The sequence below is a fragment of the Terrapene carolina genome, unplaced genomic scaffold (genome assembly GCF_002925995.2).
Source record: "Terrapene carolina triunguis isolate 2854851 unplaced genomic scaffold, T_m_triunguis-2.0 Scaffold96, whole genome shotgun sequence".
NCBI classification, from domain to species: Eukaryota; Metazoa; Chordata; order Testudines; family Emydidae; genus Terrapene; species Terrapene triunguis.
In genome coordinates, this window is record NW_020664447.1 from 10,806,199 (window position 1) to 10,824,634 (window position 18,436).

Sequence of the window (18,436 nt, forward strand, 5' to 3'; positions counted from 1 at the left end):
ACTCTGGGCTCCGTGGTCCTTACAGCCCCCTCTTACAGCTTTCAAGAGTCCCTAGCCCCTTATATCAGGGGGCTTCAAACCACATTCCCTTATGGCTGTTAGGGGAACCCAGGCAGCCCTCCTCCTCTGGGTTCTAGCCCAGGGACCCTGTAGTGAGCAGGCAAGGGCTGTCAATTCAGACCTACCCCCAGCTACCTCCCTGGACTTTTTGCTATGTCAGGCTGGTAGCAGGGTTCCTACAGTCCCTTCCTAGGCCCACTGTGTACCTGTATTCTTCTTAGGTGCCACAGCCTCTCAAGACTCACCCTTCTTTCCTGGCAGGGCCTAGCCAGGCTCCTCCCTAGCATCCTCCAACAAATCCCAACTGAAAAATATAAACTGACACTAACTTCTATCCTCCTAGGGCTTGACTTTTCATCCCTCTTAAGTTTTCTCCTACTCCAACGAGAATGCTTCCCAGAAGTCTAGGTCCGAAATCAGGGCTCATCACCAGAGCTTGCTCCATGTCTCTCTTGGCTCTTCACCAGAGTGTCACTGCAGGAGAGGAACAAGGCCTCCTCTGCCCCTAGAAACCGTCTCCTTTTGTCCTGTAGCCCCATCATAGTAGCCAGCCAGCTCCAGGTTTCATCCCACATTTGTCCTGCCCCAGCCTACACCTGCAGCCAGTGCACTAATTGAGCTCCCTCCAGCTCCCTTTAACTGTTTCAGTGCCAGTAGGGGGGTTTACAGTCCATCACAATGCAGTTTTTTGGAAAGAAAAAGGTAAATAATTATTTTTTTCTAATGGAATTCTGGACCATTGTTATGGATTTCCCCACTTCATTTACTACTATTTCTGCCTTTTCCAATAGTCAGATATTTGAATAATGGCTCTAAATCAGAGGTCCCCAAACTGTGGGGTGGGGCATACAGGAATGTTCGGGACAGGGGAGCCTAGGCCAGCCTCCCTAGGGGGCAGGGAGGGAGCACCACCCAGTTCCACCCCCAGCTATGACCCTGGCTGCCAGCCCTGCCCCCAGCTGCCAGCCTCCAACCCCTGTCCATATCTCCCGCTCCCAGAGCTGCAGCCCCACTCCAGACTCTGGGAGGGGCGGTGGACAGGGGTAAGGGAGGGTGTGATGTAAAAAGTTTGGGGAGCACTGCTCTAGATTAAGTTCCTGAATTTAAAAAAAAAAAAAAGGTATCAGTGCAGTATATAATCACATATTCTCCATAAATCTATAGCCAAATAAAGAAAAGGAATGTACTTAGTCAAGCCTGGATAGTCTTTGAAGGTCATTATATTCTAGACAATATCGTCCCTCTCAAGAACCAAGTCCTATTGGGTTTTTCCTTGCACTCAACCTCCAATTACTCAATATCAGCTGTTCCTTATGTGAAAATACTCTAAGTGCGTGCTGGTAGCTGTAAAATTAGTTGAGACACTCAGACTGACAGTTGTCTACACCTTAAGAGCCACCACACGTGGTATTTCTTGCCCTATTACGTCAACTATTAAGGCAGTTTGAAGAGAGGAAGCTCTAAGAACAAATTTGGTACAAATGGGCACAGACAGTTCCCACAGAGCTAGGGTAGTCATAGCAGGTTAAAACTGGCAAATTAAAAATGTAGCAATATTAACATTGCTTGACAAAAATAAGCCTTGTCACTTGCTACCAAAGCTTTTTCAAAATGGATAACTACCGCTAACTCTTGCTTTTTATGTCACCCTTCTAGAAAGGAGAGGAAACAATTATTCTTTGCCTCAAATAAGTGTGAGGAAGAGGGACTAGGAAGGGAAGGATGGAGTCTTGGATCCTACTACCTCACACCTAGTTTGTTTTTCCCAGCATGCAATAAGGTGGTTTCAGTACTCAGTCAATTCACTTAAAAAAAATCCACCAAAATGGAAGCAAAAATACAGCTAAGCATAGCCTGAACAGCCATTTCTTGCACAGAAAATTATATATTAAATTAATGGGGATCACTGCCTATGCACAATAATTATCTGGACTTCCGTGGTATATGAAATTCTATGGCTTCATGGAAGGGAGAGGAGCTGTCATATTATAGAAAAATTATGTAATATTTGCATAGAGGTGTTGTATGTGCTCATTACCTAGTACTCCAGTAAGAACAGCAATGTGCGTTTTGTAATAAGTGTATATATACTCCTCTCTTCAAGATGCGGCACTTTATGGACATCTTCAGAAACAGGCTTGGATTTAGGCAGCTGAATGATCCATTTCACAATACTCACTCTGATCGTGAGTCAGTACTAAGACCATTTCAATGATCTCCCATATTTTAAACATGGCATGTCATGAATTCTCAGATTCACAGCTGTTAGGCACAGTTCAGTCTCTAATGTAGTTGAAAGTAACCTAACAAGAAAAATATAGCAATAGCCTATCTTGCTTTAGCTACACTGAATCAACACTGTGTCCGAAAGTCAACCGACTTCAGACCCATTAAGTAGCATCAACTATTATTGATCTTTCTTCAGGACAATCCATGTTTAGGAGCCAAGGAGGAGAGAGTCATTGGGAGCTGCAGGAGCAGCCATCTAGTTTTTTGCCTCTGTAGTTCAGCAACCAATGGCTATTTGCATTATGGCACACTAATTAATCACCCTTACTCTGCCAAATTAAATAGTAGATGGTTTCTCAGTTACATTGTTCCACACCAATGAAGGCGGACAGCAATTTAGAGTTACTGTACAGCAAGGGACATACATAATGAAGGGAAGCGGTTTTTACTGGCAAGCCCCAATAGCTTGGTGAAACCCTCTCAACTCCAAGTAAGGGCAAAAGTTGGCTCCAAATAATTGAGACTGATGACTATGCTCCCTCTCTAATCTTTAAGAGCACAATAGGAAGATCCATAGCAGCCTCCAGGGTTTCACTGTGGATTTATGTGGACAAATCACATGCCCACATTGTAGAACTCAAAATCCTTGTGTTTGTTCCAAATCACTAACTGTAGCTAGACGGTTCATACTAAGAGCACCCCACCACTGACCATTATTTTGCAGTAATCAAGATTCATTAAAGCACTCATAGGCTTGCTTTTCTGTTAAGCCAGTTGATATCCAGGTACAACTAAATATAATCTTTTCTACAGCAACTCTAAAGCCATTAAAGTCAACTTAAAAAGGAGTTGAGGGTACACAGCAGGATCAGGCCCTTAATGATCAAGTCATTTCCCCCATTAAACTTAAATTGGCACAATGCGTCATCTTAACATAACCGTTCAATTAGCAGTTTGATACAGGTTGTGGAATACCAAACAACAAGCATTTACATAATTTTCTAGACTACTGTGGTACTGCATTGATTAAAAAAAAAAAAAAAGGAAAGATATGTTACCCTGAACTGTGTCTTACAAGGGCAGTTAGATTAGACTAAGATTCAAGATTCTAAAAATTGCTGGAGAAGGAGAAATGAAACAAACAAACAAACAAACAAAACCCCAAACAAACCCCCAAACCAGGCCCAGACAGCCAGAAGCAAATACTTTTGCTAAGTGACTTGCTTTCCATTGTCACAGGACTTTACTTCCATGTTTGAAGAAAGTAATATTAAAAATAATACAGAAGTTCAGATTCTTGGTTTCAGATTTCTCTGCCATCAGACAGGCAACAAAAATTTAAAATGAGCACTCAAACGGTTCCATAAATACACGTTGCTTTATAAAAGCAACTGAAGCCCAAGATTATAGTTTTTAATTTGATTAATTAGTTGTAAATTCCATTCATCTTCAAAATAATTTTATTATGTGGATGAATACAAAATCTTTTTAAAAGACATATTAATGTTCTGAAAACTATTGTACAGATTACATTTCTTTAATTTTAAATTACACACACATATTAGTAACTCTATCACCAAAATATTGCATGAAAATAGTTGGATTGCTACTATGAAATTGACCTAGCAGTTTCTTTCTCTCCTTTGCAGAGATTTTTGTATCTTCATCAATAGTTTTTAGCAAAGATAACAGCTCAGCTTTTGTGGTCTTCTGTACACTGTAGTGATATTCACTTTGATCAAGTTTCTGGCAGAAGGTGTAGCCTAAAGACATGTGAAAGACAGTCAGATAATTTACAAGCAATAGGACAGAGTTAGCCACCTGAGTTGGCAACCTAGGGCACGCGTGCCAAAGGCGGCACGCAAGCTGATTTTTAGTGGCACTCACACTGCCTGGGTCTTGGCCACCAGTCGGGGGGCTCTGCATTTTAATTTAATTTTAAATGAAGCATCTTAAACAACATTTTAAAAACCTTATTTACTTTACATACAATAGTTTAGTTATATATTATAGACTTATAGACAGAGACCTTCTAAAAACGTTAAAAATGTATTATTGGCACGCAAAACCTTAAATTAGAGTGAATAAATGAAGACTCGGCACACCACTTCTGAAAGGTTGCCCACCCCTGCTGTAGATTTTACAGGCATGTTTGCCTTTAAGATGGTTCTGTACCTTTCATGACACACCCAGTTTTAAAAAGGATCCTTTGATGCAGTCTCAGACTGCATTTTTAGTGAAATTACATATTTGTCCAGATTACAAAGAAAATGACTTTTAAAACACATTATCTATAGTCTAAAAGGCAATTTTAAAACACTCACCTGTATCCTTACTAGGATCTTGTCCTTGTTGTACAGCCATCAGCTTATCACTAACCATTTTATGTAATGTTGCTGGGATCTTGAACAAGAGAGTAGAAAATACAAATATTTTCTATGGTTAATGTTTTAGGTAGATCGGAGATGTAGTTTAGTTCAAATGTCTAAGGTGGCTGCTTTCTCAGTCTTACCTTTAAAACGTCTTTTTGCTGGTCCACCAAGAACAAAATTAGGAGGTCAGTTTTTCCTTTGGATAAAGTTTTATTGTTGACAATAGCTTTAGAGAATGTTCTTTTTACAACCATCCTGTTGTCACTCTACAAAATAGTGACAGAATAGTCAGAGGGTAGCGCTATAGTTTTCTTATTTACTAAATATGGTTAACAAAAAAGCATCACCTTGTTCATTTTAGCGTACTTTTTAGTATACAGTCTTTCAACATTAAATTATAAGACGACACAGGTAAATCCCCCCAGATATTACAAATCTGCTGGAAGTTATAAGAGTGCTAGAAATCTTGGATGTTAAATTTACCTCTTTCTGCAACTTGAACTCAGAATGATGTGCTGCAATAGCCATGAAGTACAACAGCCTCCTAAACTCCTCTCTAGTTTGACTATCCAAAAGCTTCAAGTAGAGCTGAATTGCTTCTAAAGCCTGTTCTGTCTTTCCATTCACTGGGACAAAATACAAAGTTGAATAAGTTCATGCTCCTATTATATTTCTTTTTTGAAAGATCAAAGTCCAGAAACATTAATTTTTAGTAAATCAACCAAAAAAAAAAAAAACCACACAGATAAAGTTATCCATTAAGCTAGACATATCTAAGCAGAGATTAAGGGCAAGTCTACACTACCAAATTAAGTTGACCAAAGTTACACTGACACAGCCACCGCAGTAATTAAATCACTTTTGTATGTCCACACTACACTCCTTGCGTCAGCAGTGTGCGTCCCCGCCAGGAGCACTTGCACCGATTTAACTGTCAGTGTGGAGCATTGTGCGATGGCTTCTGAAAAGCAACAACAGTTGATGTAAGCAACACACTGTCTACACTGACACTGCGTTGACTTAACTACATTGACCATAGCGCTACGCCTCTCACAGAGGGGGAGTTAAGTCAGCATAGTGGATGAGTTACATCAGCAGGAGCTACAGTTCAGTGTAGACCCTTAGGCTACGTCTTCACTACGGGGGGCGGGGGGTGTCGATTTAAGATACGCAAATTCAGCTACGCAAATAGCGTAGCTGAATTCGACGTATCGCAGCTGACTTACCCCGCTGTAGGGACGGTGGCAAAATCGACCTCTGCGGCTTCCTGTCGACGGTGCTTACTCCCACCTTCGCTGGTGGAGTAAGAGCGTCGATTCAGGAATCGATTGTTGCGTCCCGACGGGATGCGATAAATCGATCCCCGAGAGGTCGATTTCTACCCGCTGATTCAGGCGGGTAGTGTAGACCTAGCCTTAGAGAGTTACATCTATGTAAGCTGCCATACGTCAACCTTACTCTGTAGCATAGACCAGGCCTAAGCTTATCCACAGGGCAAACAGCAAGTTTCTCTTTCACTCTGCTGCTGTTTTAGAAAGGTAATTGATTCTTGTATTAAAATTTAGGAGTAATTTGTTTCTATGCAAGCAAACTATTTTTTCCCCCATTAGATTATGCAGTCGTACATAGATTTATACAGATTTGAGGTTTATAATGGAAAATATTTATCAGTTGATTTAAAAATATTTAAATTATATACCAGCTTTGAACCTGTAAGGCAACAGGACACATACTAAGAGATAAAACAAAACTAAACATACCACCTAACTGAAATTTCATTTTTGCGTTTGTATTACTTCAGGCAGTTTCTATAGAATTCTATGCACTGAATGATTTCAGAGGCCAGTTTGCTTTAAGTTCTTCAGTATTCTTAAATGACACATGATCATTGCCACTATCAGGCTGCATTTATGCTCAAACAACCTTTAGCAATTCCCCCCCCCGCTTTCTTCCTCACCTGGATACTCAGATTCCAGGTGTTTTCCACCTGTACCATGATCATCAGTTTTGACAAGTCTGGTGACAGGACTGTTTGGCTTGCCATTTTAGAACACTCTACACGCAGACTCTTTACGCTCATATTTAAGAGATCTCACTTTGTCAACTTCAACTAGCAGTTTACATTCCACAAAATAAGATTGTAAGGTTGACTTTACAACTCAACCAACTTTGGCAACTTTACAAAAATAGCTAAGATATCGGCGTGACCTCCAGTTGTGCCAGACATACACAATGTAATGCAGTTTGTAGAGTCTTCAAAGGGAATTACTTCTAAAGTTCTGACTGGCACCAATTGAACTTAATATTTAAAAGTTAATTTACACAGGACTAAAGGTAATCTCCTCCAGTAACTCTCTGAATAGCGAGCACACTTCAGAAGAGGATTAGTAAGGAGAGATGGGGCTCTGTTTTCAGTATGCTGATGACTCCCTGCTGTATGCCTCTATCTTGTCTGATTCAGATGATGCACTTCAGGTAAAGTCTAGGCAAGTTTGGGGCATGGATGAGAGTGAGCTGGCTAAAGCTAAACCTAGAAGAGACTGAGGCAGTGATGGTGGAAGCAGCTGGAGGAGATGGCAGAGATAATCATGAGAATGGCCATACTGGGTTAGACCAAAGGTCCATCTAGCCCAGTATCCTGTCTGCCAACACCAGGTGCCCCAGAGGGAATGAACAGAACAGGTAATCATCAAGTGACTCAATCCCTGTCGCTTATTCCTAGTTTCTGGCAAACAGAGGCTAGGGACACCATCCCTGCCCATCCTGGCAAATAGCCATATTTAAAGTGAATCATATTAGGCTATTCACCTCTGAAGTATTTTTAAATGAAAGATATTATCCACAGTGTGGGAGGAGCCACTAGCGAGCTATACACATATCTACCTAAAGAAAACCAAACTAGGCTTAAAAGAACACCCAGTAAATTCTAACAGACCAATACAGATACGCCAAAATGAAGTTGTATGGAAGTAGATATGGTAACGTTAGGCCCGATTCTCTACTGCTTTACATCTTGCATAAAGTGTAAAGTAGGTATAAAATACAGTCACATCCGAATGTTAGAGTTTCACACCCACTTTGCACAGGTGTAAAGCTGTAGACAATCTGGCCCTGAGGCTCCTAAATTAGAGTTCTCTTACTCAAAAATTAGGCCTCAGCTGCACCGCTATTTAAGTACAGCTGCGCCACTGCAGTGCATGTGGAGAAAATGTTCGATGCTCTCCCTTTGGCATAAAAAAAAAAAACAAAAACCCCACCCCCACAAGCAGCATAAGCTATGACAGCAGGAGAAGCTCTCCCGCCGACACAGCACTGTGCACATGGACGCTTATGTCAGTGTGTAACTTATGTCGCCCGGGGGGGTGGAATATTCACACCTCTGAGCGACTAAGTTTTGCCAAGATTGGCTGTGGTATAGACATAGCCTTAGTTTTTAGGACTAAAGTTTATACCTTTGTAGCACGGCAGTCAAACCTGAAGCCTGACAGTTAAGTACCCAGTCCTGCTGTCACTCACCCGACGAACCTGGGATCTCAGCTTCATTTCTTTTCACTTACCCAACAGCTCTGCAATTCCTGTGTGGATGTCAGATGCATGGCTTAACAGTGGCTCCTTCTTTTGGTTGTAGTATCTACCAATGGTATCAAACAGCAGTAGTTTCCATGTGTCTGCTTTATCAGGTTGACTAGGCAAATTTCTGCTTATATCCACCACCATTTGATCTGGAAGATATTCCAAGCAATCGATTGCTGCAGAGAGCCATTCATCAGTCCTAGAAAGAAAGACCATTATCCAAAGACCAAGAAATAATTCTATGAAGATAGAGACATGAAACAGTCAGCCAGCTGAATTTTGTCTCCAGAGGGCAAAAGACTCTGCAAATACATCCATGTAAATGTTCAAGCCAGTAAATGAAAACATGTTTGGTGCTCAGATATCATAGTAATGGGCAAAGCCTAAGAACCTAGACTGAGAGTTTAGGATCAAGTTAAGGGTTTAAAAGTCTGTTCCTCCATTATTTGCTTTTCAAAACTGGAGTTTAGGATTCTGTTTGTCCAGCTAAATGAGATTATAAGTATTTCAAGCCAAGTCAAAGTGGCATTCTATGTATTAGGTCAGGGGTTGGCAACCTTTCAGAAGTGGTGTGCCGAGTCTTTATTTATTCACTCTAATTTAAGGTTTTGCGTGCCGGTAATACATTTTAATGTTTTTGGAAGGTCTCTTTCTATAAGTCTATAATATATAATTAAACTATTGTTGTATGTAAAGTAAATAAGGTTTTTAAAATGTTTAAGAAGCTTCATTTAAAATTAAATTAATATGCAGAGCCCCCCCGGACCGGTGGCCAGGACCTGGGCAGTGTGAGTGCCACTGAAAATCAGCTTGCGTGCCGCCTTCGGCACACGTGCCATAGGTTGCCTACCCCTGTATTAGGTGTATGTGGTGTAATTACCATACCTGATCAGAGATTCCTGAACTTTGATCTGACCTTAACAGATAAGGACAGGGTTTCAATCTGTATTTTTAATAGCAGACTATGCAATTTCAGGCTAAGCTTTTTTTAAACTAATGATTAAGTATTTGAAATATCTTAAGTATACTGAAGAGATTTTTAGTCTGTTCACTCATGGTTGATTAAGAGTTTCCAGAATCCAAAAGAAGGAATTATACAGCCATACTTAGTTTTAGGGGGTTTCTTGTTGTTGTGCAGTATGGTTAAATAAAATGTTTTATGTTACCTATCCTCACTGTCTACGGTCACCTCCTCTAATCAGGTGCTTTTCTTTGTCTAATTAATTTCTCCCCACTCTGAAAGACCTTACCAGCACCTATTCGGATCAGAAGTGCTAACCCTTAAAAACTACATTTAATAATTTTAAGGCAGAAGATGTTGGCTTACTGCATACCTCAGCATGCTTTTTGTATTTGCATACTTCAGTTGTAAGACTAGTTTAATTCCATGCTGAACAATGCTAACCTCTTAGAACCTCAGGGAGTTGACACAGCAGTAACACAATTACGACCAAGCCCTTAGTTAAAAATAAACTACCTTACAAGATTACACTGTTAATACTTTAAAATTAAAAGGGAGAGTGCGCTTAATTCTTTTCCAGATGATTTTCCATTATTTGCTGTAATTCCAATGACATATCTGGAATACTCAGCAGAAGAGGATGAGTTATAATTCTAATTCCCCATAGACCAATGGTGCCCAATCTTTTCCTATTGCATCCCCCTTTACCAGTAATGGAATCTGTCCATTACTGCACAGTTGGTTCAGCAGGGGATCTTGGGCTTCCTGGGGGTGGGGGGGTGGAGGGGGAGGCTGGCCCAGTACCCACCAGGCACTCCCTGAACATTCCTCCATGCCCCACAGTTTGGGGACCACTGCTATAGACTCAACTCAAAAGTTTCCTATCAAACCAGAGTTCCTACCACCTCGCACTAAAAGGATGATTGGCTAAAAGAAAGTCAGTTCACCATGTGTAGAAACCCCTTTACTCAGAATAAAAATAGACCATAATTGAAGGTGGCTGATGGACAAGCTTATATCTCTGTGCTGGAGAAATCATTAAACACAGTCCCAGGTCTGGTCTCCAGTTCTGTCCAATAGCTTCTTGACTTGTAGATTGTGAACAACACGCAACACAAGTTTTGGAAAGTTAAACCCTATTTTGAGTGTTGGCATCTCCATGTAATAAGGTGGCGCTTACAGGAAAATTCACCACTTTACTAAGTCAAATGAAAAACCAGTAGTATTTTGCTGCCATTTTAAAAAGTTCATTTTAAGACATTTGGGCACTTCTGTTCCTTACTTAACTATCAGTGCTTTCAGAGGCCTTCCAGGGTTTAGCAGTAATGGTCTCTGTTGAATCTGATGTTAGCTTAGCAAACTATATCACTATTCAACCCAGTCAATTCTGATAGATAGATACCATGCCTGTTGTCTTTCAATAAGAGAGGCTGATTTTATTACGTTTTTTACTGTCGTGCCTATGGATGAGTCAAAAACAGGCCCATTGTGCTAGACTTCTATGTGACTTAGAAAGAGAATGGTCCAAAAATGCTTCCTGCCCTCACAGTTAAATAAGTTTCTACTTACTGAGAGTCACTGAAAGCCTTGAGAATTTCTCGGTCTATGTAGTTGCTTGTGATGATGTATCCCGCCTCCTTCTTGGGTTGGGGAAGCTTGGACCTAACCCCTTGATGTTCAAGTAAAGAGTCAAGAAGTGGAAGGTCCACAAGCTGCAGCAGACGAGCAATTGTTTGTTCTTGCCATACTTCATTAATAACTGGGAGGGGTTGGAGTGTATAAAGACAAGCAGTGAGATCCTGCTAGTGAAGTGAAGAGTCAAGAAAGATTATACAAGTTACAATATTTTTCTTTCCTCTAACAGATTTCAGTGTTCTCTTAGCAGGGGGTTCCAGTAACAAGGAATGGATTCCTTATCAACTTTAAGTGCACTTTATCACAGCAAGATAAAAGAATTTGTTTTGTTAGCTGTTAGAGTAGGAGAATTACCTTTGGATAAGTCTGAAATGCTTTACATTCTTTGTACTCTAACATGCAAGCAATCTTTGTCATAGATAAGGAATCAAGTCAGGTAATTCATACTCATAGGGGCTTCTGAAGAAAGAAAGGTTTGTTGAAGATTCTGAAGCTCAAACAATGACTCTTAGCTGTAAATCCCTACCACATTTTAGGCTTCCATAACTGAAAACTAAAAGACCAGTCTACTGTAGTTTCCAGGAAGTATATTTTAATCAAGCCAAAGAAGGAAATATCTAGCAATAATCTAAATTTTACAAGCAGTTTAAATTGAGTGAGAAAACATGAACTGTCAGCCACCATTTTAAGCCCTCTCATATAAAGCAATTAAGGGGAAAGGTTGGAGACTGGGTAGAACATATGCACATTTTGGGGGCTAGGAAGAGGGTTTGAGCCAACAATGAGTTATGTCCATGTTGAAGTCAGGTGTGACTGTAGCTTAAGATGTTAATTGACAAACAGGGAGGATTTCTGACTCCAGTTTGAATCTATGCCAGCCCATGACAGTGGCGTGTTCTCCCTCAGAAGTTTCTACACTGATGTATTGTTTAAACTGGAGATAACGGATCTCTGTTAGAATCTAAGTTAAAACAAAACTTCACTGCACAATGTTCTCCTTGTGTTTTGAACTTTGAGTTTCATAAACACACTGAAGAGAGTTTAGTTTAACATCTATCCTCCAGTTTAAGACTGGAAAGGTGTATGCCTGCAGTACCAGTATTATTACCTTCCTCCTCGCCCCACAAGTAGTTGTGACATCTTATTTGGCTTACCTTGACGAGACAAACTTGCAGAGAGGTTTACTTCGGGAGCGTTAGCAGGTTTTAGACTCAAGTTTTCCCAGAGATCTTCTAAGCTTTCCGATTTGACTGGAGGAGGATTAAATGCCATTTTCTCAAGTCTGAGACAAAGAGAAAGGGTGATCCAATATCAGGACTTCAGAAATAAGGGCCCATTTACTTACTAAAAATCAAATCTATACACAGGAAACAGTGACTATCCTTGGTGCCAATTAATAAAGAGCTTTATTTTTAAAAATCTTATGAATGCCACTGCAGAACAACAGGAGTGGGGGAGGGGGAGAGGAGGACAGGGAGAGAGAGAGAGAGCGCGCACAAAACTCCTAAAGACTGACGAAAGTAGAGTAAAAATGCCTCTGTGAGCTTCTTGTTAAAATTCCCTTTGCTCTCATTGCTCTGCTCCAGTTTGAACAATACAAGGGAAACAGATTCATTTCACTTCCTTACTACTTGTTCATGGAGTAAAACAGAACAGCACCAAGTGACAAAGCTGCACAGAGTGCTAGAGAGGAGGGAAGAAAGCAAGTCACCAATATCCCTAGCTCACTGCTACTACTCTCCATCCTAGGCTGCACAGATATCAGGGAGCATGAAAGCAGTGCACTGTTTGGAAAGCTTTTCTGCCTTCCCTGTAGCCACAGGCAACACACATAGACGCAGCCACTTATCAGGACCCAGCTAAGAGCCATGAGCGCGTGTACTGGTTCCCCCCTGCCCCCCCGTTCAGGCCTGGAATTGGCAGGTCCCCCTGAAGCAGCAGGGAGTTCTCTTCCAAAAAGACCTCTGAAAAATGGGAGAAAGACAGGAGAATGGGATGTTCCAGACATAGCACACACACCCGGTGAAGGATTTGTTGGGATTAGGATATAGTTTGTGAAGCAATAAGAGGTGGTAGCCACTCACTGGCAACACATCATTTTTAAGGCAGTACAGAGACAGCCTGTGAGACAAACTTAACATGAACACAAATGCTTGTAGGCTGTTAGCCCTTCTGTCCCTGCTCCCTCTCCACCCACTTCCATATTTTACTTGATTCCAGTCATAGCCTCCTGGATCTGAATGTCTTTCCCTCTTTTCAGCTATCCGCCATATGCTGGGAGAAATACCATAGCAACTCCCACTGGCCAATCATTTCTGCTTTAAGCAGTTAGGAATAGGAAGTAAAAGGACTGCTTTATAGAAGCATAAAGATAATGGGCCAAATTCATCCCAAAAATAAAGTCAGTGCAATATGCCAGGGACAAATTTGTCCCAGTAACATTTATATATCAAATTTTTTCAAACATTCATCAACATAGGAATATGTATAATGTTTTAAGATGGTAATAATTTTTTTGCATTTATCTAACTATGGACAGCAAGACTACCCGTATTCGTCTCGCTTTCTGGTTGTACGTGCAAACTTTGCAGAAGTGTGGGCTACAACTGCAGCTACTCAGAAGACAGACCTCTGTATATGTAAAATAGTTGTTTTAAGGGTTTAAAAAAAGGTGTAAATTAGGCCCCCAATTTTACACAAGTCCTTTTAACAGCTAGGGACTTCCAAAAGTGGCAAGACAGTAATAATTTTGCAGTTTTTCTTGGGGACTGCATGGCTCAGTCAATTGGTAACGAGACAACCTCTGGATTACTAGCCTAAATCCACACCAGAATTGCAGTGACTGAATGTTATTCCATGTGGTTAGTGATCAGATACCTCCATTAGATGAGACTGATGGTCTCAATCCACTTCGTGGATAAGCATCCCATCTCCTCCTCCCCACAACTAGCTCCTTGATTTCAGTCCTTGTGACTGCTTGGACAGAGAAGGCAAGGACTGAACTGACATGGAGACTGAACTTTCCCATTTGAAGATGTGGTTCCGACAGGTAACAGCCACCCATGCGCTACTGATTTTGTGGATGGAAGGAATCAGCTGGATGCCTTTCAAGAAAACCTAAATACACAACCCACAAAAAATAGCATTATTTCCCCACTGCAAAGCATCTTATCTTCTCATTCCATTGAGTACTAACCTTTGATGGGTACAATGCCCATATTCTTTTTCAAATGGACTGTCTTCTGGGCTAGGTACATTTGTCAATCTATAGAGGCTACAGCTACTATCTTCAAACACAGACCGTTTGTCTTTTCCAAAGACTTTAGTTGAAACTGCCTCAAACACTTTGTAATCCATCAGTGCTTGACACACTCGCACTACTTTAGCACGGGAAATATCTACATCCCCAAAATATCTGTTCTGGAGGAGGTGAGCAAAGATGACATCCACTGCATCAGAGCCAATAAAACAGTTATTATAGCATTTCAGGTTCTGTCGCCGCTTTTTCACTTCCACTTGAGTCTGAAGTGCATTGATGATGCTGCTCCATACATATGTTGCTCCAAATGGCTTTTGTGCTAAGCTGAAACCTAATGGCGGAAGGACAGGGAAAGCATTAGTAATGGCATTTACTGTGACAGGCTGATAGCTTGCTGTGCAGTTTTTCAGAATTATATACTCTCTTCAGGGTAGACTATCACTCAGCCAAGAAAAAAAAAAAAGTTTATGCATGAAACCAGTATATATTTGTATGCCCTATCCCCCAGCACCTCAGCCTGTTACTTATTCACAGCTAAAGTTCTCCTGCCCCTTAACTGGAAGCGTCCTGTGATTTTCCACTCAAAGTACATTGTTCAAGACACCACTGACAACCAACATGGGTTATATATAGGGGACCACTTACACTGACATTTACCTTCTCCAGAATTTAAAACCACCAGCAAGTTAAAAACTATGGACCCTATAATCCCAGCAGTTGCATGTTTGGAACTCCCTGGCTTCTCTGCTATGGCTGCCAACAGGATGCCAACCCCCCCCCCCACCACCCCCTTTTTTTTTTTTTTTTTTTTTAAATAAACAGGGACAGGTGTTTTCTGGACACTTGTCCACTAAGCACTGGTCCAAGATCATCAATTTATCTCATAAATGCTACTGAACACCTATCAGCTGGAACAGATTTCAGTCATTACAACTCTGGCTTGGATTCTGACTAATAATCTAGAAGCAAAAGCTTCATATTCCTATTACTAATTGACTTAGCCAGTCAGTCCCCAAGAAAGGCTGCAGAATATTACTAGCTTGCCACTTTTGAAGTTGCTGCAAGTTACACACTAGTAACTGACAGGCCTACTTATGACAAATAATTGTTTTCAGATGTTTCTATTCACTTACTCTTTTCTCATTGTATTAGTCATGGTTGGTTTTTTTTTTTTTTGGGGGTGCAAAAAACATTTTTTTAAGAAGAGACTACAGTGGAGAAGTTATTTTCAACTAATTCTCTGACTCCCAATTTTGGTGGGAAGAGGAGTGAAATAGCATGTGTGTGCTTTTTTTCCCCTCTCTTTCTTTTTCTTTAAAAAGAAGTTACCTGAGCTATAAACTTAATTAAATCTAGATGCTGTAACATTTTGCACAAAAGGCCTATCAAGTGAAACAGTTTACAGGTTTTCATCTCGGGAGGGGGATGGGACAGAATTATCCCGCTGTGAAACAATGCTAGGACAATTTCTTTAGTCTGTTTTTTAGAAAGGAGTTGTGCTACCATTAGCTAACTCCCTATTACTACACACTACCCAGTGAGTGTGGCGGGAGGAGGGGAAGATATGTTCGCCTTGTTAATTTTCATACAGATTTCTGATAGAAATCCCACCAATACAGGTAGGAAGCACATCCTCTCTAGTATACACATGCCCCCCAAAGCTCTGTAGCATTTACACATACTAACTTCCACAAGCAGCCAAACGGATCATATAGCAGAGTTACAACATCTCCCCTTTTATTAAATACATGGCCCTGTTTCACTTATGGAAGCAAAATTCAGGAGTTAAGAAAGTATTGTCAACGTCCACTGGGTCAGTCACGGCTATCCAGCAGCACATACCCTTGTAGCAGCAATATTCATTGACTGATAACTTTGAGCTGAATGTGGAGTTTAACACTAATAAAGCTGACATTAGAAAAAAATAACTCTGCTCAGTAGAAACCTGCTGGTGTCAGTTTGTGTTCTGGGACACTCTGATACCATGGAGATAGGGGCAGAGAGGCATCACATTCATAATCCTTGTAACCAAATTAGGTTAATGTTAATGTGGATTTCAAGTCTTGGAACACTGGGGAAGTTCCAGAAGACAGGGGTGGGGTGGGATTCTAATGCTGTGCCAATATTTAAAAAAGGATAAAACAGGATGATCTAGGTGATCATAGGCCTGTCAGGCTGACATTGATCCTGGGCAAGATAACAGAACAGCTGATACAGGACTCAGTTAATAAAGAATTAAAAGAGTATTATAATTAATACCAATAACATGGGCTTATGGAAAATAGATCCCATCAAACTAACTTGATTTTTTTAATGAGATTACAAGTTTGGTTGATAAAGATAATAGTGTTGATGTAATATACTTAGACTTCTGTAAAGGTGTTTGACTTGGTACCACACAACATTTTAATTAAAAAAAGTAGAGTGATATAAAATTAACATGGCACACATTAAACAGACTAACAGCTGGCTAACTCAAAACATAATTGTGAGCAGGGAATCACTGAGTGGATGTGTTTCTAATAGGGTGCTGCAGAGACTGGTTCTTGGCCCTACGCTATTTAACATTTTTAATCAATGATCTGCAAGAAAACACAAATCAGCACTGATAATGTTTGCAGATGACACAAAAATTGGGGGAGTAGTAAATAATAAAGACAGGTCACTGACACGGATGGATACGAATTGCTTGGTAAACTGGGCACAAGCAAACAGTGTATGTTTTAATATGGCTAAATGAAAACAACCATCTAGGACCAAATAACGTAGGCCACCTTTACAGGGGATGGCGGATTCTATCCTAAGAAGCAGTGACTGAAAAAGATTTAGGGGCTATGGTAGATAATCAGCTGAACAGGAGCTCTCAAGGTGATGCTATGGCCAAAAAGAGCTAATGCAATTGTTGGACACGTAAACCGGGGAATCTAGAATAGGAGTAGAGAGTATTTGGCACTGCTGCTGGAATACTGTGTCCAGTTCTGGTGCCCACAATTCAAGAAGGGTGTTGATAAATTGGAAAGGGTTCAGAGAAGAGCCACAAGAACAATTAAAGGATTAGCAAACCTGTCTTACAGTGACAGACTTGAGCAGCTGAACCAATTTAGCTTAACAAAGAGCAGGTTAAGGGATGATTTGATTACAGTCTGTAAGTACCTCTGAATCTCTACCAGTTAATAGAGACAAAACTAGAGAGTCTCAATATACAGCTTTGGAAGGTTGGCATGTAACCCAGAGATGCTTAGCCTCCTATGCAGAAACACTTTTCTCCATGAGTTTGGGACTCAGGAAACTCCAGGCAAGCTCTGAAATAGTGTCAATAGGACAAATAGTCAGCCAGGTGCATATCCTACCCGGCTAAGGAGCAATGCTGCTAGGGTCAGGAACATCTCAGATATCAGGATAAAAAACAGTGACACCATAGTATGCTGTGCCAGGGTCCGAGTACACAACACCGTTGCTGCCCCCAGAATGGAGCTGGCTGGGAGATTTGCCCCCCCACAGGACAGAGACACCGCCATAGGGAATGGGTTTGGGGCACTAAAGACACACACCTGCGTGAGCCCCACCCTTGCAGGGCCCCTCAAGGAAAGCGCCCTCAGACCTAACTGCAAGGGTTCAAGGACACGTCCCCCCACCCCCCGCTGCTCTCCTGCTCCCTCTGCGCAGACACAGCCCCGCTCTGAGCGGCTTTTCACGCGGGTGCGTGCGGAGAAGGGACCGGCAGGACTGAGCAAGGGCAGCGTCCGGGGCAGTCCCGGCCAGGCAGGCAGGCAGGCAGCCCGCACTCCCCGGCTCCCCCCGCGGTGTTTCCCGCTTCCCTCCTCCCGCCCATCCCCGTACCCGGGGGCTTGTTAGCCGGGCTGTACACAGCGCAGAGATTCAAAGCTGCCGCCTTCTCCCGCACGCCGGCCATGGCTGGCTGCTCCGAGCGCCGCAAGCGGAGTGCGCCCGCCGCTGCGGGCCCGGCTGGGATCTAGCCGAGGAAGTGGGCGGAGCCCTCCTGAGCAGCACCCACCCTATTGGCTCATCTAGGCCCCGCTCCGTCCTCAATATGTCCGCCCCGCATTCCAGACGCGGCTCGCACGCGGGGTACAGGCAGCGGGGGCGGGGCAGGGACCTTGTCTGCACCCCAGTGCCTGGGGGAGTGAGCCCCCGCCTCTCCGCTCGCCCTGCTCTGTCCCCAATGCCAGACTTACAATCTCCCTTGTTCCTATGGGCCCAGCAAAAGGATAAGGGGAAACATAATTTAAAACGGGACAGCCAGTTATAATAAAATCAAAACCAGGCACCCAGGGAAACGGTTCCCTGCCCATGTAAGGACTTTTAGCACCTAAGCCGGAGACACGG

The 18,436-nt window shown here is 41.9% G+C and overlaps 1 protein-coding gene across 1 annotated transcript; it reads right to left on the reverse strand.

Annotated features, from left to right (window-relative positions):
- Nucleotides 1-3,815: 3,815 nt before the first annotated feature.
- Nucleotides 3,816-18,002, reverse strand: DEPDC7 (DEP domain containing 7). Its single transcript, XM_024211469.1, has 9 exons — nt 17,930-18,002; nt 14,027-14,420; nt 11,985-12,112; nt 10,765-10,954; nt 8,219-8,433; nt 5,145-5,287; nt 4,802-4,927; nt 4,614-4,692; nt 3,816-4,052 (listed from the first exon to the last, which is right to left on the reverse strand). Exons 1-9 carry the CDS (start codon nt 18,000-18,002, stop codon nt 3,838-3,840), a joined length of 1,563 nt encoding a protein of 520 aa, XP_024067237.1. The 3' UTR covers nt 3,816-3,837.
- Between the last annotated feature and the right edge of the window lie 434 nt (nt 18,003-18,436).